Source organism: Montipora capricornis, chromosome 9 (genome assembly GCF_036669925.1).
Source record: "Montipora capricornis isolate CH-2021 chromosome 9, ASM3666992v2, whole genome shotgun sequence".
Lineage (NCBI taxonomy): Eukaryota > Metazoa > Cnidaria > Anthozoa > Scleractinia > Acroporidae > Montipora > Montipora capricornis.
Genome location: NC_090891.1, coordinates 50,120,705 through 50,137,663, shown reverse-complemented (window position 1 = coordinate 50,137,663; position 16,959 = coordinate 50,120,705). Strand labels below are relative to the sequence as shown.

At 41.9% G+C, this 16,959-nt stretch overlaps 2 protein-coding genes and 1 pseudogene across 2 annotated transcripts; 2 read left to right on the top strand and 1 right to left on the bottom strand.

Moving 5' to 3' along the window:
* Nucleotides 1-1,799: 1,799 nt before the first annotated feature.
* LOC138017957 (U2 spliceosomal RNA) lies at nucleotides 1,800-1,977 on the top strand (annotated as a pseudogene).
* Nucleotides 1,978-9,127: 7,150 nt separating this feature from the next.
* LOC138017731 (uncharacterized) lies at nucleotides 9,128-11,204 on the top strand. Its single transcript, XM_068864735.1, has 2 exons — nucleotides 9,128-10,492; nucleotides 10,645-11,204. Exons 1-2 carry the CDS (start codon nucleotides 9,128-9,130, stop codon nucleotides 10,918-10,920), a joined length of 1,641 nt encoding a protein of 546 aa, XP_068720836.1. The 3' UTR covers nucleotides 10,921-11,204.
* Nucleotides 11,205-11,251: 47 nt separating this feature from the next.
* On the bottom strand, nucleotides 11,252-12,375 carry LOC138015850 (P2X purinoceptor 7-like). Its single transcript, XM_068862969.1, has 3 exons — nucleotides 12,266-12,375; nucleotides 11,823-11,955; nucleotides 11,252-11,471 (listed from the first exon to the last, which is right to left on the bottom strand). Exons 1-3 carry the CDS (start codon nucleotides 12,327-12,329, stop codon nucleotides 11,252-11,254), a joined length of 417 nt encoding a protein of 138 aa, XP_068719070.1. The 5' UTR covers nucleotides 12,330-12,375.
* Nucleotides 12,376-16,959: the final 4,584 nt, after the last annotated feature.

Below are 16,959 nucleotides of genomic sequence, written 5' to 3'. Positions count from 1 at the left end.
GTACCCTTCTTAAATTTGGTTTTGGTCCTTCTTTTTGCAAATGGGTTAGTCTTTTCTATAACAATGTCTTTTCTTGCAAAATTGTTAATGGTAATCTTTCGTCCCCCGTGTCTCTGGAAAGAGGGATGAGGCAGGGTTGTCCCCTGTCTCCTCTCCTCTATGTTCTCATCTCTGAAGTCTTCTCGACCCAAATTAGGCAGTGTGATCAGATCGTTGGTTTCCGGCTCCGGGTGCTTCCGGACTTCAATTTAAGATTTCGCAATATCCTGATGATACTACAATATTTTTAAAGACCAAAAGCTCTCTTTGTCGGCTCTTGGAAATTATTCATAGATTTGAATTGGGTTCTGGCGCCAAACTTAATACTTCTAAGACTGAGGCCATGTGGCTCGGCCGCTGGCGGTCACAAGGCAATTCTCCCTTCAGATTGAAATGGGTTCCTAGGATCAAGATCCTGGATGCCTATTTCTCTAACGGCTTGCTTTCGGTAGAATCTGATAATTCGAACTCTTAACTCGATAAACTTGACACTGTCCTCAACTTGTGGAAACAAAGAGAGCTTTCTTTCATTGGCCGCGCTATGATTGTAAATGTGCTTGGTGCTAGCCGTTTCTAGCATGTTGCCAAGATTCTCCATCACTCCCTGATGGGTTTGCGATCGTTTTCACCCCTTGGTTTGGCTTTTTATATGGAAGGGGAGGATGGAGAATGTAAGCCGGTAGCATTGTTGCGCCCCCCTAAAGATAGGCCGCCTCAACGTTGTCGACTTCCGCCTTTCTTGTCTTTCTTCTTTGGGCGATAGATTTGGCTTGGAAAGGTGGCACTTGCTAGCTCGCTACTTTCTCGGACACTGCCTTGCTAAGCTTGATGCTTGTTCTTCTTTTTGTTCTCATTCTGTTCCTGTTTCTCCCGAGCCCTCCTTTTTCTATCGTCTCTGTCTGTTGGTCCTAAAATCCTTGTTTGATCCAAATGGTGCCCTGCCTGATGATTTGTCCTCTAAGAACATTTACTCTTTGCTTTTTGTTTTTACTGATTCTGCACAGAGGCACGCTGGTTACTGGGGTGCCGTTGTTGGCCACCCCATTAATCGATGGGCCTCGGTGTGGCAAAAGTCCGGTTTGAAGTTCTTTGAGAATAGAAAATTTGATTTGATTTGGCTTCTTTTACATGATGCAGTCCGTGTTTGATATAACCTCAGGGCCGGGGGTATATTGATGCGGACCTTTGCACGGTTTGCTCGCTGCCTGAAACTGCTAAGCATTGTTTTATTGATTGTCATAGGACTGTACAGGCTTGGAACTACTTTGCAGCTTCGTTTTCTCGTCTTCTTGGTTTTCCTTTTGTTTTGTCTTTCTCCCCTTTTCTATTTGTTCGTCTTCTCCTGGCCCTTCGGTGTTTTATTATTTGGCTGCAACCGTCCTTTTTTTCGTTTGGCATGCGTGCAATCTTGCAACTTTTCATAACAGTATTCTAGGCTTCCGTTCAATTATCAATAATGTTATTAAGGATGTTAGATCGCGTGTTCAGGGTGACTCTTTGGATAACGTTAAGTCCTTTTGGTCTGTTTCAAACGTTGTTTGTTCAGTCTCTGAAGATGATCACATTACTTTTCACCCTTAGTTGATTAGTCTGTTTTTATTGTTGGTTCTTTAGTTAGTTAGTTCGTTACTTAGGCTTTCTATAGTACGGACTGGCTTTTGACTTAATGAACTTTTGTTTTGGACTTTTTGTTAGGTTAGTTAGGTTTGGACTTTGAGCTTTGCTCAACATGAACACTCTTTTGTACCTGCTTTAAATTTATTCCTTCCCCTTTACCTGTGTCATGGATATTTCGGGGATTCGACCTATTTACCTGGGACCTTGGGACCTGGTAAATATCAATGATTTTTGGAACTGGGCCGTGGAAAAGAGGCTTTCCTCGTCCTGGCCAAGGGGTTGCCTCGGTATAGCACTAACTCCGAGTGCGGCCCACTTCCCTCTGGGAAAGAAATAATCAATTGAAAGTAAAACAACTGACTGACCAGGTGCCACCTTCTCTTGTCTTCCCCAGGAAGAAGCGAGTCACCGGCCTGCCCGGTTTTGGGACGACAGGAAGCCACCACAAGGTATGTGCAGAGCAGTTGCGTCTTGCGGTCCATGGAGAGGCTGACAAAGTTGATACTTACCTGACACGGGTTTAGCCTCCGGTCGAGCCCTTGATTGGTAGTGTGTCCCCCGCGCCTCTCGACTTGTGGTACAGCGCCTTCTCATTTGGTTGGTCCTTGCTACCTCTTTTGGTAGTGTAAGTATTTGTATATATTTATCTCCTTTTTCCTTTTTGCTTGCTGGTTTTTGCTTTCTTGTACATAACTTTGCATCAATTAATTACTCAGGTGACCCTCCAAGGGACTTATGCTGGGCGTCCTGCCCTAACCTGGGTTAAGCCTGTCTTTCTGTGTGGGTTTCTTGGTTTGCCATGCCCCACTCCATAGCTTGCCTCTTTTGAGGCGTACCGTTAAATTACGTTGTGGCGGTCCGCTCCGTGACAAAGTTCCATCCGCTATCACCAAATGCATTTGTGATTGATTTAAAAATTTTAATGTTCAGTCGGTTCACCTGTTGCCAGTGGCGACATAAACGTTACTTTTGAGCAGGTTTAGGGCAAAACTGTAGTTGAAGGTTATGAGGGTGTTTGTTTGTTCGATCGTGTCTGTCCTGATGTTCCAAGTGGCCCTCCTTTGACTCTGGTTCAAGTTCACCATTTCCACTTTGAGGGATCTTGGGAAAGTGTGAAGCTTGCCCTTCGGCCCTATGGCACGATAGAGGATTGCTCTTTCCAGCACTGGGACAAGGCTGGTACAGATATTCTGTAAGGAGACTATTCCTCTGTTCATGCTCATTGATGGTTTTCAGGTTACTACCTGATATAGAGGTCAGCCCCTACAATGTAACATTTGTAAAGAGAATCACAAGGCTGTTGACTGCCCATTATGGGATCTTTGCCAAAGGTGTGGCAAGGAAGGGCATTTCACGAAGGATTGCCAGAGGGCTTGAGGTCTGCCAGCGATTGTGGCTCCCCCTGTGGGTGGGGGTCTTGGTCCTGCTTCGCCTATGGCTTCCTTGTCCCCGACTTCTGAGTCTGAGTCTGGTTCTGACCTTGATCCTCACAGCATGTCTTCAGATGCTTCTGCTGACTCTCTGGCTCCTCCTGAGGCGCCTGAGGACGTGGAGGCAGGCGGGAGTGATGATCTCTTTTCACATTCCCCTGCCCCCCTCCCTAGTGCCCCCTCTTTGCCTTTGGTGGGGTCTGTAGTCTCGGTCCTTCCTAGTTCTGACGTTTCCGTAATTCCACCGACTCCCGCTGGCCCTCCTGCTTATAGCCATAGTAGTGGTGGTATATCTGCTAGCGATGTTAGTTTCAATGCCCTGTTTAGTGAGTTAACCCCTGCAGAGCAGCTTGTGAGCAATGCTAGTGTGAGTGCCGAGTCTCAACCTTCGCCTGACGGCGGTGCCTTGAAGGCGCCCTGTCCGTCAGTGCCTGGCGGTACTTGTAAAGATGGTAATTATGAAAGTACTAGTACTGTTAATAGTATCAGTAGTGTGTCTCAGCAGCTCTGTTCAGAGAATAGAGCTAGGCTGAGTACTAGTATGGGTGTTAACTGTGAAAATAGTAGTAATGTGTGATGTGACAAAGTGAGTGACGCTCATGTGAGCGCTGGCCCTGTTAAGGCCCTGTTGAGGGCCTTACTGCTAGTAAAAGTACTATAAGTCATGTATTATCTGGTCATGAGGAAAGTTATGAGAGCTCTGACAATGTTAATAAGGCTGGTGTTGCCTCTGTTCCTAAGGGTGCTGTCGGGACTGGCCAGTCGGACACTAAATCTTAAACAAAGAAAAACAGAAATAAAAATAAAAATAAGTCCAGTAATGATTCTGTTAATGGGTGTACCGCCCAAAGTAAACCTCCCCTCCCTATGGAGGTGCAGGAATATCTGGTTTGGTTTCAAAGCACAAGCTTCCTGGCCCTGATAATAATGTCCTTGAGGAACATGCCAGATGCAATGATGTTAACTGTTTCACGAAACGCAGCTAACAGAGTAAACAGAATAGCAGCTAACAATTTATTCCAAGACAAACCTTATTTCGGACATATCCAATTTGATAATACCGACAATCCACAGCCACTGTACAAAGACATGAAAGTAATTATAACGCAAAACACAGACAAAGAGTTAGGAGTTGTAAATGGAAGACATGCTACAGTAATTACAATACAAGGAGCATCTGTTTTTTTGAAATTGTCTACGGGACGAGTAGCCGCAATATATCCTGTCACTACTCAAGTAGAAAACACAATGCTTGTGAAATATCCCATTGTCCCTGCATTTGCCTCCACCATTTGCAAAATCCAAGGACAAAATCTAAAGAAAATCGTTTTATGGTTAGATTGTGACAACATACCAGAAGGCAGTGCCTATGTAACAATATCTCAAAGATTTATATTTCTTGACGCCAACCCATCCGAGACAATATAGTCCTGTTGAACAGTCACGAGGTTAATTTCCTTTTTCAGATGGCTTCACCAAGTAAATATGCATCCGGAAGTGGTGAACAAGGAGTGAATTTTTTTAGTCACTTCCCTTGTTTTTTCTTGAGACCATACAGCAAAGTTAAACCGGAACACACATCCGAAGAGCACTGTCTAAAAAACATCGATGTGCGTAACTGTGAGTTTCTGAAGCGACCACAGGTCGCCTTAAGTGAAATCGCAGATACTGTCAGCAGTAATCTGCAACAATTAGATCACCTATTTGAAAGGTCAACCCCTGAAGTAGTGATGCCTGAATTGCATAGGTTCAATGAGCTTATTGCCAATTTCAATACAAGGTCAGGACATCTGACAACGGAAGGTATGATACATGACCTTCTCACTTATGTCGTCACTGATGATGACGATGAAGACAGAGATGAATTGTCCAAAGATGATATTTTTGACGGCCTAGAAATGATGGGCCATATCATGTATCTTATTGGGAGTCACTATTTGTGCGAAACCCTGCAGAGTACGCACAAAGATGCGATTTGCCGCTTAACCATGAGTTCAAACAAAAGCCCACATTAGGGTCTTTGAACAACTGGTGGAAGGAAAAAGCTGTTTCTAGCAGTAGTGGAGCCCACTTTTCAAAGGGAAGAAAAAAACAATGTTCTTCCCAACAGCTTTTACAGGAACTAAGCGACCGTCCGGATGACGGACGTTCAACTCAGCCAGAATCACCTCCACAAAGTAGTACTCCAACGTACTCTGAGCTAAAGGCAAGATCGCGCCTTCAAAGAGCTCAGGCTGAAGAAACACCTGTTACAGTAACGCAGAAAGGTAAAGCAGGTATCTCGGGTAAATCTAAGGCCAAAAATCTACGAAAGCCGAAAAAAGTTTTACCCCCAGAGTCCGACTCTGAGTCGGAAGAGGAACCTTAGTCCACCACCTGCTAAAAAAAAAAGACCAAGTGTGAGGATAACTACGACTACCCCGAAAGCACAGACACCATCTGCTGTCCAAGAAGACGAAGACGTGTATAGTCAATTACAACCGATAGAAAAAGGCAAAAAGAAAAAACACAAAAAAAAAGACTAAAGAGAAATTTCCTCCTTGCAGACAAAATAGTAATACTTGTTTCTTAGCAGATTAAATAAGCATGCCATGATTTAAAGACATATATATATGCATATGTGAAAGTTCAATCTACATGACATCATATCATAACCAGTTAATACTAGTGCCAAATTGAACTTACAGGTGTCGGGAAGCAAACCATTCTCAACTGCAATCGATGTTGACAATGAAGACAAAATTTTGCAAAGCAGTGAGGAAGAGTACGAGAATGTCACAAGCGCTGCAAATATAAGAGATGTATGTGAAAAGATGGATACAATGTGTTTAAGGGATGCAATTGCAACATCTGGAAGTCAAGATGTACCAATGACACCAGTTTCTCCTATAGACACCACCGAAAAAATAACTGCCAGCACATCACACGACACATTCTTCAACACATGCTCACCCAACATAACATAACGCTTAAAAGGCAAAACTGCTGCAGTTCCACCACCTCCAAAACATCCATCAAACGACAAAACAAGAAAAAACACGTGCATCATCCACAGATTCTTCATCATCATCATCATCACACTCATCACAAGCACGTAGATCACGTTCTATACACTTACCAGCACACTCAAATAAATGCAAAAAACACTCAAGTAACACAAATTCAAAATATCACAAACACTCAAACCACTCTACATCACATCACTCACAAGTATCAAGCAGATCCAGAACACCACCAAGTACATCTCATCCATCAGGTACACTACAACAGCATTCTACATCACATCACACGTCCGAGAGTGGACACAGACACACTCACCATCCATCTTCCACAAGACAACCAATCCGTCAAAGATCTCCTCAAAGACAAGACAACAGCAGACAACGAACCCGACCTCGCCGGTGTTTCAACTGTGGCAAACCTGGACATCTTAAACGACAATGCAGAGAACCACGAAGGCGCACAGAAAGAGCACACTGTTATTTCTGTTAACGTTAATGGGTTGAGAGATGGTGACACGCGTCTTGGTTTTCTCCAGTGGTTGTTCCATCTCTCTCCTTCGGTAGTTTGTCTACAGGAGACACGCCGTCTGTAATGATGATCTTCTTTCTTGGTTGTCTCGGTTTGGTTATTTGTGTGCTAGTTCTTTTGGTACGAATCATTCTCGTGGTGTGGTTGTTTTGTATCGTTCGGTTATGGAGTGTCGGTCTGTTGTTTGCGAGTTCGATTGTCCTTTTGTCTTGGTTGAGTTTAGTCTTCGTGGTTCTGTTTTCCATGTTACCTCTATTTATGCTCCTAACTGTAATCCAGATCGTGACGCTTTTTTGGTTTGTTGTGTTCATGCTATCGATCCTGCTGTTTCTACTTTTTTGTGAGGCGATTTCAACACGGTCCTGGACCGTGTTCGGGATCGCCGTGGGTCTTGTCCTTTTGATGTCTCTCAGGAAAGTTCTGCTTTGTTGTCAGCTATCTTTTCGGATTATTGTGTGGTGCATATTTGGCGTGAAAGGCACTTAAATGATTCCGCTTTTACCTGGTTCCAGCCCGATAGGGCCCTTGCATCGTGCATTGACCTCATCGGTTGTCCGTATGCTTGGGTGCCTTATGTGTCTTCTGTACACATTATACCATGTCCTTTTTCTGATCATTGTGCTCTCTCTTTCTCATGGGCTCTCCCCAACCCTCTCCCTCAGGTTGGGGGTTGTGGAAGCTCAATCTTTCTGTTTTGAATGAGGCCGAGTATATCGACCTCATCTCAACTTTTAGGTTTTACTAGCAGTCTCGTCAGTCTTCTTATTCTTCCCTCACTGGGTGGTGGGACAAAGGTAAATCCCATATTAAACGTATTAGTGTAAATTATTGTGTAACTCCTAGTAAAAGTAAAGTAGTTGAACGTGATATTCTGTCTAAACTGGCTGCCAATTTAAAAGTTCATGTTGATTCATTATGGCGTTCCATAAATTGGCTAGGCGATTGAAGAAGGAATCGCGAAACTTGTCTGTTTCGCGATTCCTTCTTCAATCGCCTAGCCAATTTATGGAACGCCATACCAGATAGCATTAAAGGAACCCTCCACTGTTTTTACAAATATCGCTTAAAATGTTCCAAATGTGCTTATTAATAGACATGATATAAAAAAAATGCCTTACCTAGCGAACTGATTTTCTTTTCGATTTTCAAAGAACAGCCTTTCAGCCACTTCGAACTTCCGGCGGCCACCATCTTGAATAGTGCGCAGTGCACTGTGGGCTGATGACGTATCGTGGTTGCTCGTGTCGCGGCTTCGCAGTAAATTTGAGTTGTAAAATGCCTCACTGCGTAGCTTTTGGTTGCAACAAACAGACTAAATACCGCAAAAACCCAAAAGATGAAAGATTTCGCCAAGCTTGGGTTCGAGCGATCGGAAGGACGTCACTGCCAAAAAATCCTCGTCTTTGCTCTGAACATTTTGAAGCCGGCTGCTACGAGGATAGAGTCAGACTTGAGGGTGAACTCCTCGGTTCGTGCCCTTGGAAAAGAAAGCTCAAGCCGGATGCTATCCCCACGATCTTCTCACACAAAAAACCCGCGCCTACTCGTCTTACCAGCAGAAAACGAGCAGAGAAAAAACAACGACAAGAGGTTTGTACCCAAAACTCGAGACCTTTCTCTTGAGATATGAGTACTTCATTTTCGTTACATCTTTTTTGTTACAAATCTTTGATTTTTTGAAGCAGATCTTCGTTTTATGGTTTGAAATCATTGCCTGAAAGTGTAGTTAATTCACGGTCGAATTCTTATCTCACCACACATTAAAATAAATTTTGTGTTAGCTAGAAAAGATGACAGATATTTTTTTCTAGCATTAGTTTAATGGTCAATATTCCATCATATTTGGCGCGTTTATAAATCTTCCCTTCAACCTTGAGATCTCCATTTTTCAGCGGTAATCGTCGCACCTTCGCTTTCATCAGAAATACCCATAGATGGGCTCAGATTGTCATCACACTGTTCCATAGTCATCTTTTTTTTTTTTTTTTTTTTTTTAAAAAAACTTTTTCACTTCTGTTTGATCCTATATCTATCTAGACCCTAGATGCCATGTTACAAAGCACGTCGCATTCGAAAAATGACGAAAATCAAGAAATGGTCATGACAACTGAAGAAATTACTGAAGAAGTCACTAATGAAGAAATTGATACAAGCTTACTAGAAATCGAAAAAACCACATGTGAAATGGCTTCGCAAACAGAATGGCCGGAAACAACGAGTGTACAAATCAGTGAAACATCAAGAACCGTAACGGTTACAACCTGTGATGTTGGATGTCAATTCCCCCTTGACATTACAGAGGAAGCTTTATCAGATCATAGTTACGTTTTGAAAACCATCCAAAACACAGCACCCAGCAATTTCTTACCTGACAATGCTGATGACATTAAAAAGATTCTATTGTTGTTGAAGATGGATATGATTCCCAAGTTGAGCTTTTTTCAGATTTGGATGATGATGCTCCCCCTGTCAGGTGTGAAAGAAGTGAATGTGTAAAACTGAATTCTGAAATGGAGCTAGAAGTTAAAGAACCCATGGACATAATTGTTTCTCAAGAAACAACCACCAGTGGCGCACAATATACTCCAAGTTTAAAAAATGAAGATGGCTTCGGTACATGCAGCTCTCAGGACTCACAAGAATCTAATAGTGACAGTGCAAACGCATGCACACATAACACTTACAAAGAACGAGTTTTCATGGTTTATGAGGAGCAATTGAAAGAGTTATTAAGATTTTGCCCTAAGTGTGGCTCTCTAATAATACCTGAGAGCACTGTTGAAGTTGAAAATGAAGGCTCTCAGCTTTCTCTAAAACTAACTTGCATCAATAACTGTGAGTACCTGTGGCAATCACAGCCACCATTGGCCAATATAAAAGGTGCTGGAAATCTGCTTTTCACAGCTGGGATCTTTTTTTGTGGCATTCCCTTCTCGAAATTCGCGGCACTGTCGAAGTTGATAAATCTTAAATTCATTGGTAAGGGAACATATTTCAACATTAGAGAACAGTACATCTTTCCTGTTGTAAGAACGACATGGCAGCAGCAACAACAGGAGATTTTCAGTGAATTGAAGGACAGGGAAGGTGGTGCTGTTTTAGCTGGTGATGGACGCTGTGACAGTCCTGGACATTCTGCAAAGTATTGCACTTATACATTTTTAGATGTAACAAGCCAAAAGGTCATTGATTTCAATGTGGTATCTGTGTCTCAAGTAGCTAATTCTAATCAAATGGAGAAAAAGGGATTTGTTGGCACTTTAGCAAACATTGAGGCTAATGACATTGAGGTCAAATTGATATCAACTGACAGACACACTCAAATAAAGAAGGAAATGAGAGTAAACCATGCAAACATAGATCACCAGTTTGATCCTTGGCATCTGGCTAAGACAGTCAGTAAGAAGTTATCTGCAGCATCTAAAAAGTCTGGTTGCTCAGACCTTGCACCGTGGATTCCGTCCATTGTCAACCATTTGAGGTGGTGCGCGGAGAGCTGCAATAAAGATCCAGAAGTACTGCGAGAGAAATGGTTATCAGTAATGCACCACGTGACAAACAGGCACAGTTGGCCAGGAAACAAGACTTTCCACAAGTGTGACCATCCACCACTTTCACCAGAGCAGCAGCGCAAGAAGAAGTGGCTCAAGCCTGGTAGTGCAGCACATACAGCACTTGTAAACATTGTTAAAGATAAGCTTCTCCTGAAAGACATCATCCACCTCACACAGTTTGTGCACACCACAGCTCTAGAAGTGTATCATTCAATGTACCTCAAGTACTTGCCAAAGCTGCAACACTTCACCCATGATGTCATGAAAGTTGCTACTATGTTGGCAGCACTTGACCACAACAACAACGTTAACAGACCACAGGTAAGCTTCTTGAGATTTTCCCCCTTCTGCAGTGGATAAATTAATAGATGGCTTGTGAAAGAGGAGAAATTATATTTTGTGTAACTCATACTCCAAATCAGTTAATGAATAAAAGAAAGGTTTATTAATATACATACTTTACTTCAAACTAGGCCATCATCCAAGCTGGCGAATGTCAGGGGGAGCCTAGATTTAAAATCTCCTGGAACAAGGTGTCCAAGAGATTTGGAGCTGAACCAGTCCTGGAAGAGAAGTCCTATGAATATCTTGAGGACATGCTGCAAACAGCATTTTTGTTGGCAGCATCAGGAAAGAAGCCAGCCCCTAAGCACAAAGATAGGTCTGGGGTTATGGCACCACTACAAAGGCCTAATCGGAATGACATTATTGAAGCAAGAGTCCGGTTATCTAGATTTAAGAAGAATTAGCTCCTCTGCTAGCTATAGTTTAACCTACAACTAGACTCCATGTGCAAATTTATTAATACAGGGTCACTTATAAATATATTTATTGAGTAATTTTCATTTCAGTGTGGGAAAACCAAAACCCTAAGTTCTTACCTGGCTAATCTCAAATGACAAAGATGATCCAATGAACCAATCAAGATAGAGCAACATAATATGTCAATGTTCTTTGTAAACTATCATAGACTCTTGCTTAAAATTTACAAAATCGTTTCTCTTTGTTAAAAGAAATATAATTAAGTTCCTTGAAGATACATGTTATCAGATTAAAATATTGTTTTACAGTGAAAATATTTTATATATTTAAAAAGTCTCTCCAGGCTTCATCAAGCTCACTGTCAAATGAGCTGTCATCATCATCTCCTGCTATGTATCCTGTGTACATGCCATCTGGTGCGGGAAATGTAGCTCTGATTTTTTTTACAGCACAAGATGGTATTACACGGCGAATGTTTTTACCAAGGTAGCCATGGGCCCACCAGGTAAACTGCCTGTATGCAGCATACCGCAATGACCTGAATAAGAAAATTTTCCAAAATGAGGAGAAAAATATTGTAAGCTATGTTTGCCAATAAATAAAAGCTTAATTTTAAGCTTAACTTGAGTGAAGGTACAGCAATGTGTTGACCAGATTTCATTTTTAGTTTTTCTTTTGTAATGAATATCACTTATAAATATATTGCAGTAGTGTCCTGTTAATAACAGTTGTCTGAAGCATTTTCTGGAACATCATTTATCATCCTAAATAAAAATATTACTTTTGTTTATGTTGTTGAATTTGCTGGATGAGCAATCTGTCTTCTCACTAAAAAGCAACAACCGATTAAGTCGTTTGATAAACTAGATTTTTACACAAGATAACACACCTGTTAGATACTTGTTCCCTATCAGGAAGGCCGGCACTTTCACGATCGTGCAAGCTGACCAAAGCGGTCCATAGTACATCTCTGTTGAGGCACACCGCCTCAAAACTATCGTGTGAAGTAATGCAAGACAGGTCTAGGACGGAATGTCCGGGACAACAGCTAAGTTAGTTCGATCTTTCTGACGAATTTTATACTATAATGGGATCAGGCCACAAATGGTTATTTCTAACAGTACAGAAAACGTTCTCTGTACATTAAATTTCTAAAAAATCAAATGGCCTTTATGAACGAGCAATCTCAAAACAAAGAAATTAACAACAGTTTAATTCCATTACCACAGATTTATTACCACCTCATTTGTTTATACAAAAATAGCTTAAGAAACACGGCTTTTCGGGAAAAAAAAGCATCGATGACCTCTTTACATATACATTGCAGTGTACCTTCAACAATTTTGGACAAAAATGTCAGCTCTTTACAGCAAACGCATTCTTTTTCACTCGGCATTGCAACACATCGTTCACATGAGCACCAAGACGTGTTTGACCGGCGATTCTCGTTTCCTTCATTTGAAATTGAATCTTCTTCTTCTTCTTCTTCTTCTTCTTCTGCGGCACTTTGTGGTTCTTCTTCGCTAGAAGAATACTCCGGCTCAAACTGATACGGCGAAATCTGCAACATGTTTTCAATAAACACAGCATGGATCAGGTCAGCAGATTGCAGCGAGCAACCACGATACGTCATCAGCCCACAGTGCACTGCGCGCTATTCAAGATGGCGGCCGCCGGAAGTTCGAAGTGACTGAAAGGCTGTTCTTTGAAAATCGAAAAGAAAATCAGTTCGCTAGGTAAGGCATTTTTTTTATATCAGGTCTATTAATAAGCACATTTGGAACATTTTAAGCGATATTTGTAAAAACAGTGGAGGGTTCCTTTAAGTCGCAGACTTCCATCTCTTCTTTTAAAAATAAGCTAAAGTATTTTTTCGTTGAAAGGCTTAAAATAGTATTCGACAGAGACAATATACGTTCATATAAGTTAATTTGTCCTAAATGTCGAAGAGTTAATCCTATGACTATCTGTAGTTCTTAATTTTTTAATGGGTACTTTGGGTTAGGTTTTCTTTCTCATCCGGGGTTGGGTTTGGGTGTTAATATTATATAGGGGACCTAGATTCCTATTGTATTATCACCTGCCCTTGGGCGAATCACAAAATAAATAAATAAATAAATAAAATTCTGGTCGTCTTTCTTTTCTTCCTGTTTATCTCTTTACGCTGTCTCGTCTTCATGCTCTGGATCTTCAGGTTGCTCATGGAGCTCAGGTTTGTGCCCGGTCGAGGTGGGTGGAGGAGGGCGAGTCCTCCTCTGCTTACTTCTTCCGCCTCTAAAAAAAAAAACGGCACTGACCGTAATATCTCGGCGCTGAGAGCTAGTGATGGTACTTTGGTTACAGATAAGGATGGGTTGTGTGGTGTTTTTCGCTATTTCTATTTGGATCTTTTCTCTGCTGCTCCTTGCGACTCTAATGGTCGTGCTGAGCTTCTTTTCGATTCTTCTTCCATTTCTTCCTGTTCATGACAGTGAGGGGTGCAAAAATCTTCTCAGCCAGGAGGAGTGTTTTGCTGCTCTTCAGGGCATGGCCGGTGGTAAACCTCCTGGTTGTGATGGCCTTCCCATGGAATTCTATTTAAATTTTGGCATGTTCTGGGTTTTGATTTAGTTTGTGTTTTGAATTCTGCATTTGGTTTGGGCTCTTTGTCTCACTCTCAGCGACGAAGTATCATTACGTTATCTTTTAAGAAAGGGGATCGTCTTGATCCCAAACACTGGCGTCCAATCTCCCTGTTGAGTGTTGATTACAAAATTGCTTCTCGTTTCATTGCTGCTCGTCTTCTTAAGGTTATTCATTTGGTTGTTGATAAAGATCAGTCTTGTGGTGTTCCTGGCCGCTTTATTGGTAAAAATGTTGCTTTTCTTCGTGATGTTGTTGATTTTTGCTCTTCTTGTGGTGCTCCTGTTTCTCTTCTTTCTCTTGACCAAAAAAAGGCATTCGACAGGGTTGATTGCACCTTCCTTCGTTCTACCTTATATGCTATGGGTGTTGAGTGGGTTATTTTATTTAGCAATAATGTGTGTAGTAGTGTTAATGTTAATGGTTATATTTCAAATTCTTTTAAGTTATCTCGTGGGGTGAGGCAGGGATGTCCCCTGTCCCACCTCCTTTATGTTTTAGTGGCTGAGGTTCTTGCTTGTAATATACGTTCTAATGGTGTTATTTCTGGTCTGTCTCTACCTGGTTCTCCGTGTTCTTTGCCTGTGGTCTCTTCCTACGCTGGTTGTTTCTTCTGTTCCTTCTATTTTGGCTGTTTTTGATGTTTATTCTTTGTATGAGAGGGGTTCAGCGGCTAAACTAATTTATGGTAAATGTGAGGGCTTGTGGTTGGGTTGTTGGAATGGTCGCACTGACTCACCGGTTAACATTACTTGGTTGTCGGTAAAGGTGAAGGTGTTGGGGGTTTTCCTGGGTCCGGGCAATCTTGAGGAGGACAATTGGAGGCCGCGTATCACCGCGGTGGAAAACGCTTTGAACTCCTGGCGGCAACGCTCTTTGTCGTATAAGGGCAAGGCTCTTGTCATCAATGCCTTGGCCCTTCCCGTGTGTGGTACGTGGCCGCTCTTATCCATGTTTCCGGGTGCGTCAGTGTTGAATTAAATACATTAATTTTTAAATTTTTCTAGAGCAGTAAGCGGGACTTGGTTGCTCATCGTGTTGTGGTTTAGCCTTCTGTCGTTGATTTTCAGTGTAAGGTTATGGCTCTTCATGTTCAGTGGGTTTGTCGTTTTGTTTCTTCTCCTTCTTCTTCAGTCTCTTTCATGGTTTTTTCCCTGCTTGCCGCTCCTCCGCATATCTTTTTTTCTGCTTGGCTTTGTTTTCCTTCGGATTCTCTGCCTCCGTTCTATTGTTCTCTGTTGACTGCTTGGCAGGTGTGTAAAGGATCCCTCACTGTGTTTTCTTTGGGTATTGGTTCGGGTATTGATTTTTGTCCTGTTTCCTCTATGTCTACAAAATCTGCTTATCTGTTTCTTTTGTCTGAGAATGCTGTCTCTCCTCATTGTGAGGAGAAGTTCTTTCCTTTGTTTGGTTCTCTTTATTGGTCTTGCACTTGGCGTCAACTTTTCTGTTTTGATTTGGATCGTCCTGTTATTGATTTATGTTGAAAAGTTTCACACGGGGTCCTTTACACGGCCGAGAGGCTTGCTGGCTTTGGGTATGCTCTCTCTACTGCTTGTTTTTGTTCTGCTCCTTTCGAGTCTCTTCAACATTTGTTTTTTCACTGTCCTCTGGCGGTCAGTGTCTTGTCGTGGCTTCAGTCTATTTTGTTCTTGGCTTCTCCTCATTGTCCTTCCATCTTGGTTCGTCATGCGCTTCTTGGTTTCTCGGCTGATGAGGTGTCTGTGGTTCCTCGGGGTTTTGTTTATATGCTGAATGTTTGCAAGTTTTGTATGTGGTGGGCGCGGGATGATGTTCGTTTTAGGGGTGTGCGTCCCTCGGCTGGTGATGGTATGGAGCGTGTTAAGTCTCGGGTCCGCTTTAATCTTCCTTTGTTTTTCTGTCGTTTTCAGTCTGACGGCGTTATTTTGTTCGTCAGTGGGGTGCTCGTGATGTGGTGGCTTCGCTACATAATGGTGCCTTGGTTGTTCATATTTAAGTTCTCATTTTGTGTTGCGTTTGTGTGCCGCGACCGTTTTTCTGGGCTGAACCAACGTCTTGGCGTTGGATAAGTCTGTTGACGAGTGGCCTTTTATGGGTCACTTTTCATCCTTGTGCTGGGTCGTGATTGTTTTGGTTTGTCCAGTTGTTTTTGAGTCTTTTTTGTCGTTTTGTTGAATTGTCATTTAGGAGTGTAAGTCAGGCGAGGCATCTCCTAGATGCAATTGTTTGTTTGTCTGTTTGTCTTTTGCTCATTGTTGGTAGGGGCAGGGTTCTATTCCCCGGCGAAGTTGGTGTGTTGGTGCACCCCCGTTTGAGGTGAACCGCTGTGTTTGATGGATTAGTCATTATATTAAAAAATTATAAAAAACGTTCACTGGCTATATACAGTTAAAAACTTTCGAGCTTTCGGCTGTCAGGCTACAGCCTTCAATGGAAATGAATGGAAAAAATGATGACAACTACAATATATTCAAAATAAACTGAGAAAAAGAATATAAAAACGGGAAAAAAAATATTTGTCAAAAAAACTAATTGTTTTTTTTTAAACGAATGGAGTATTGATTAGGGAGCGGCCTAGTCTTGTTATCTGCATGATCTATCGAAGCGGTGTGCCATGATTCCAGTGTCTTGCGGGTACGAGAAGAACCCTTGTCCATCACTTGGGAATTTTTAAAGCCAATAGAGTGATTTGAGGACCAAGCGTGTTTAGAGATGTTGGAGCCTCTTGCGTAAGACTTCACATTCCTCATATGTTCTTTTTTTCTGGTTTCAAAGAATCTGCCAGTCTCGCCAACATAACTCCATGGGCAGTCGGCAAGATATTCTGTAAACCACGTTAGGTTGAAGATCGATCGGAGGTCGGGACTTAGGAGAGGGAAACTCCTGTTGTAAAGTCTTGAATGGCTTGCTGACAACTCGAATATCATGTTTTCTAAGGAGTCTAGTTAGAGGCTGAGAAATGCCATTAATGTAGGGGAGGACTCTAGATACCTATCAGTGTGGGTTGGTTTACGGTACACCTCAATAATGAGATCTGCACCCTCCGAATTCTCCAATTATGCAGTCCTCCCCTATATTAATGGAATCTTGGCACACCGCTTCGATAGATCATGCAGATAACAATTCTAGGCCGCTCCCTAATCAATACTCCATTCTTTTAAAAAAGAACAATTAGTTTTTTTGACAAATATTTTTTTTCCCGTTTTTATATTCTTTTTCTCACCTATTTTTGTATATATCATGGTAGTTGTCATCATTTTTTCCATTCATTTCCATTGAAGGCTGTAGCCTGACAGCCGAAAGCTTGAAAGTTTTTCACTGTATATAGCCAGTGAACGTTTTTTATAATTTTTTAATATGTTTTACCCTGGCTACGGTTCTTCTATTTTTAATTAGTCATTATGTCTGCTGGCCAGTCGCCT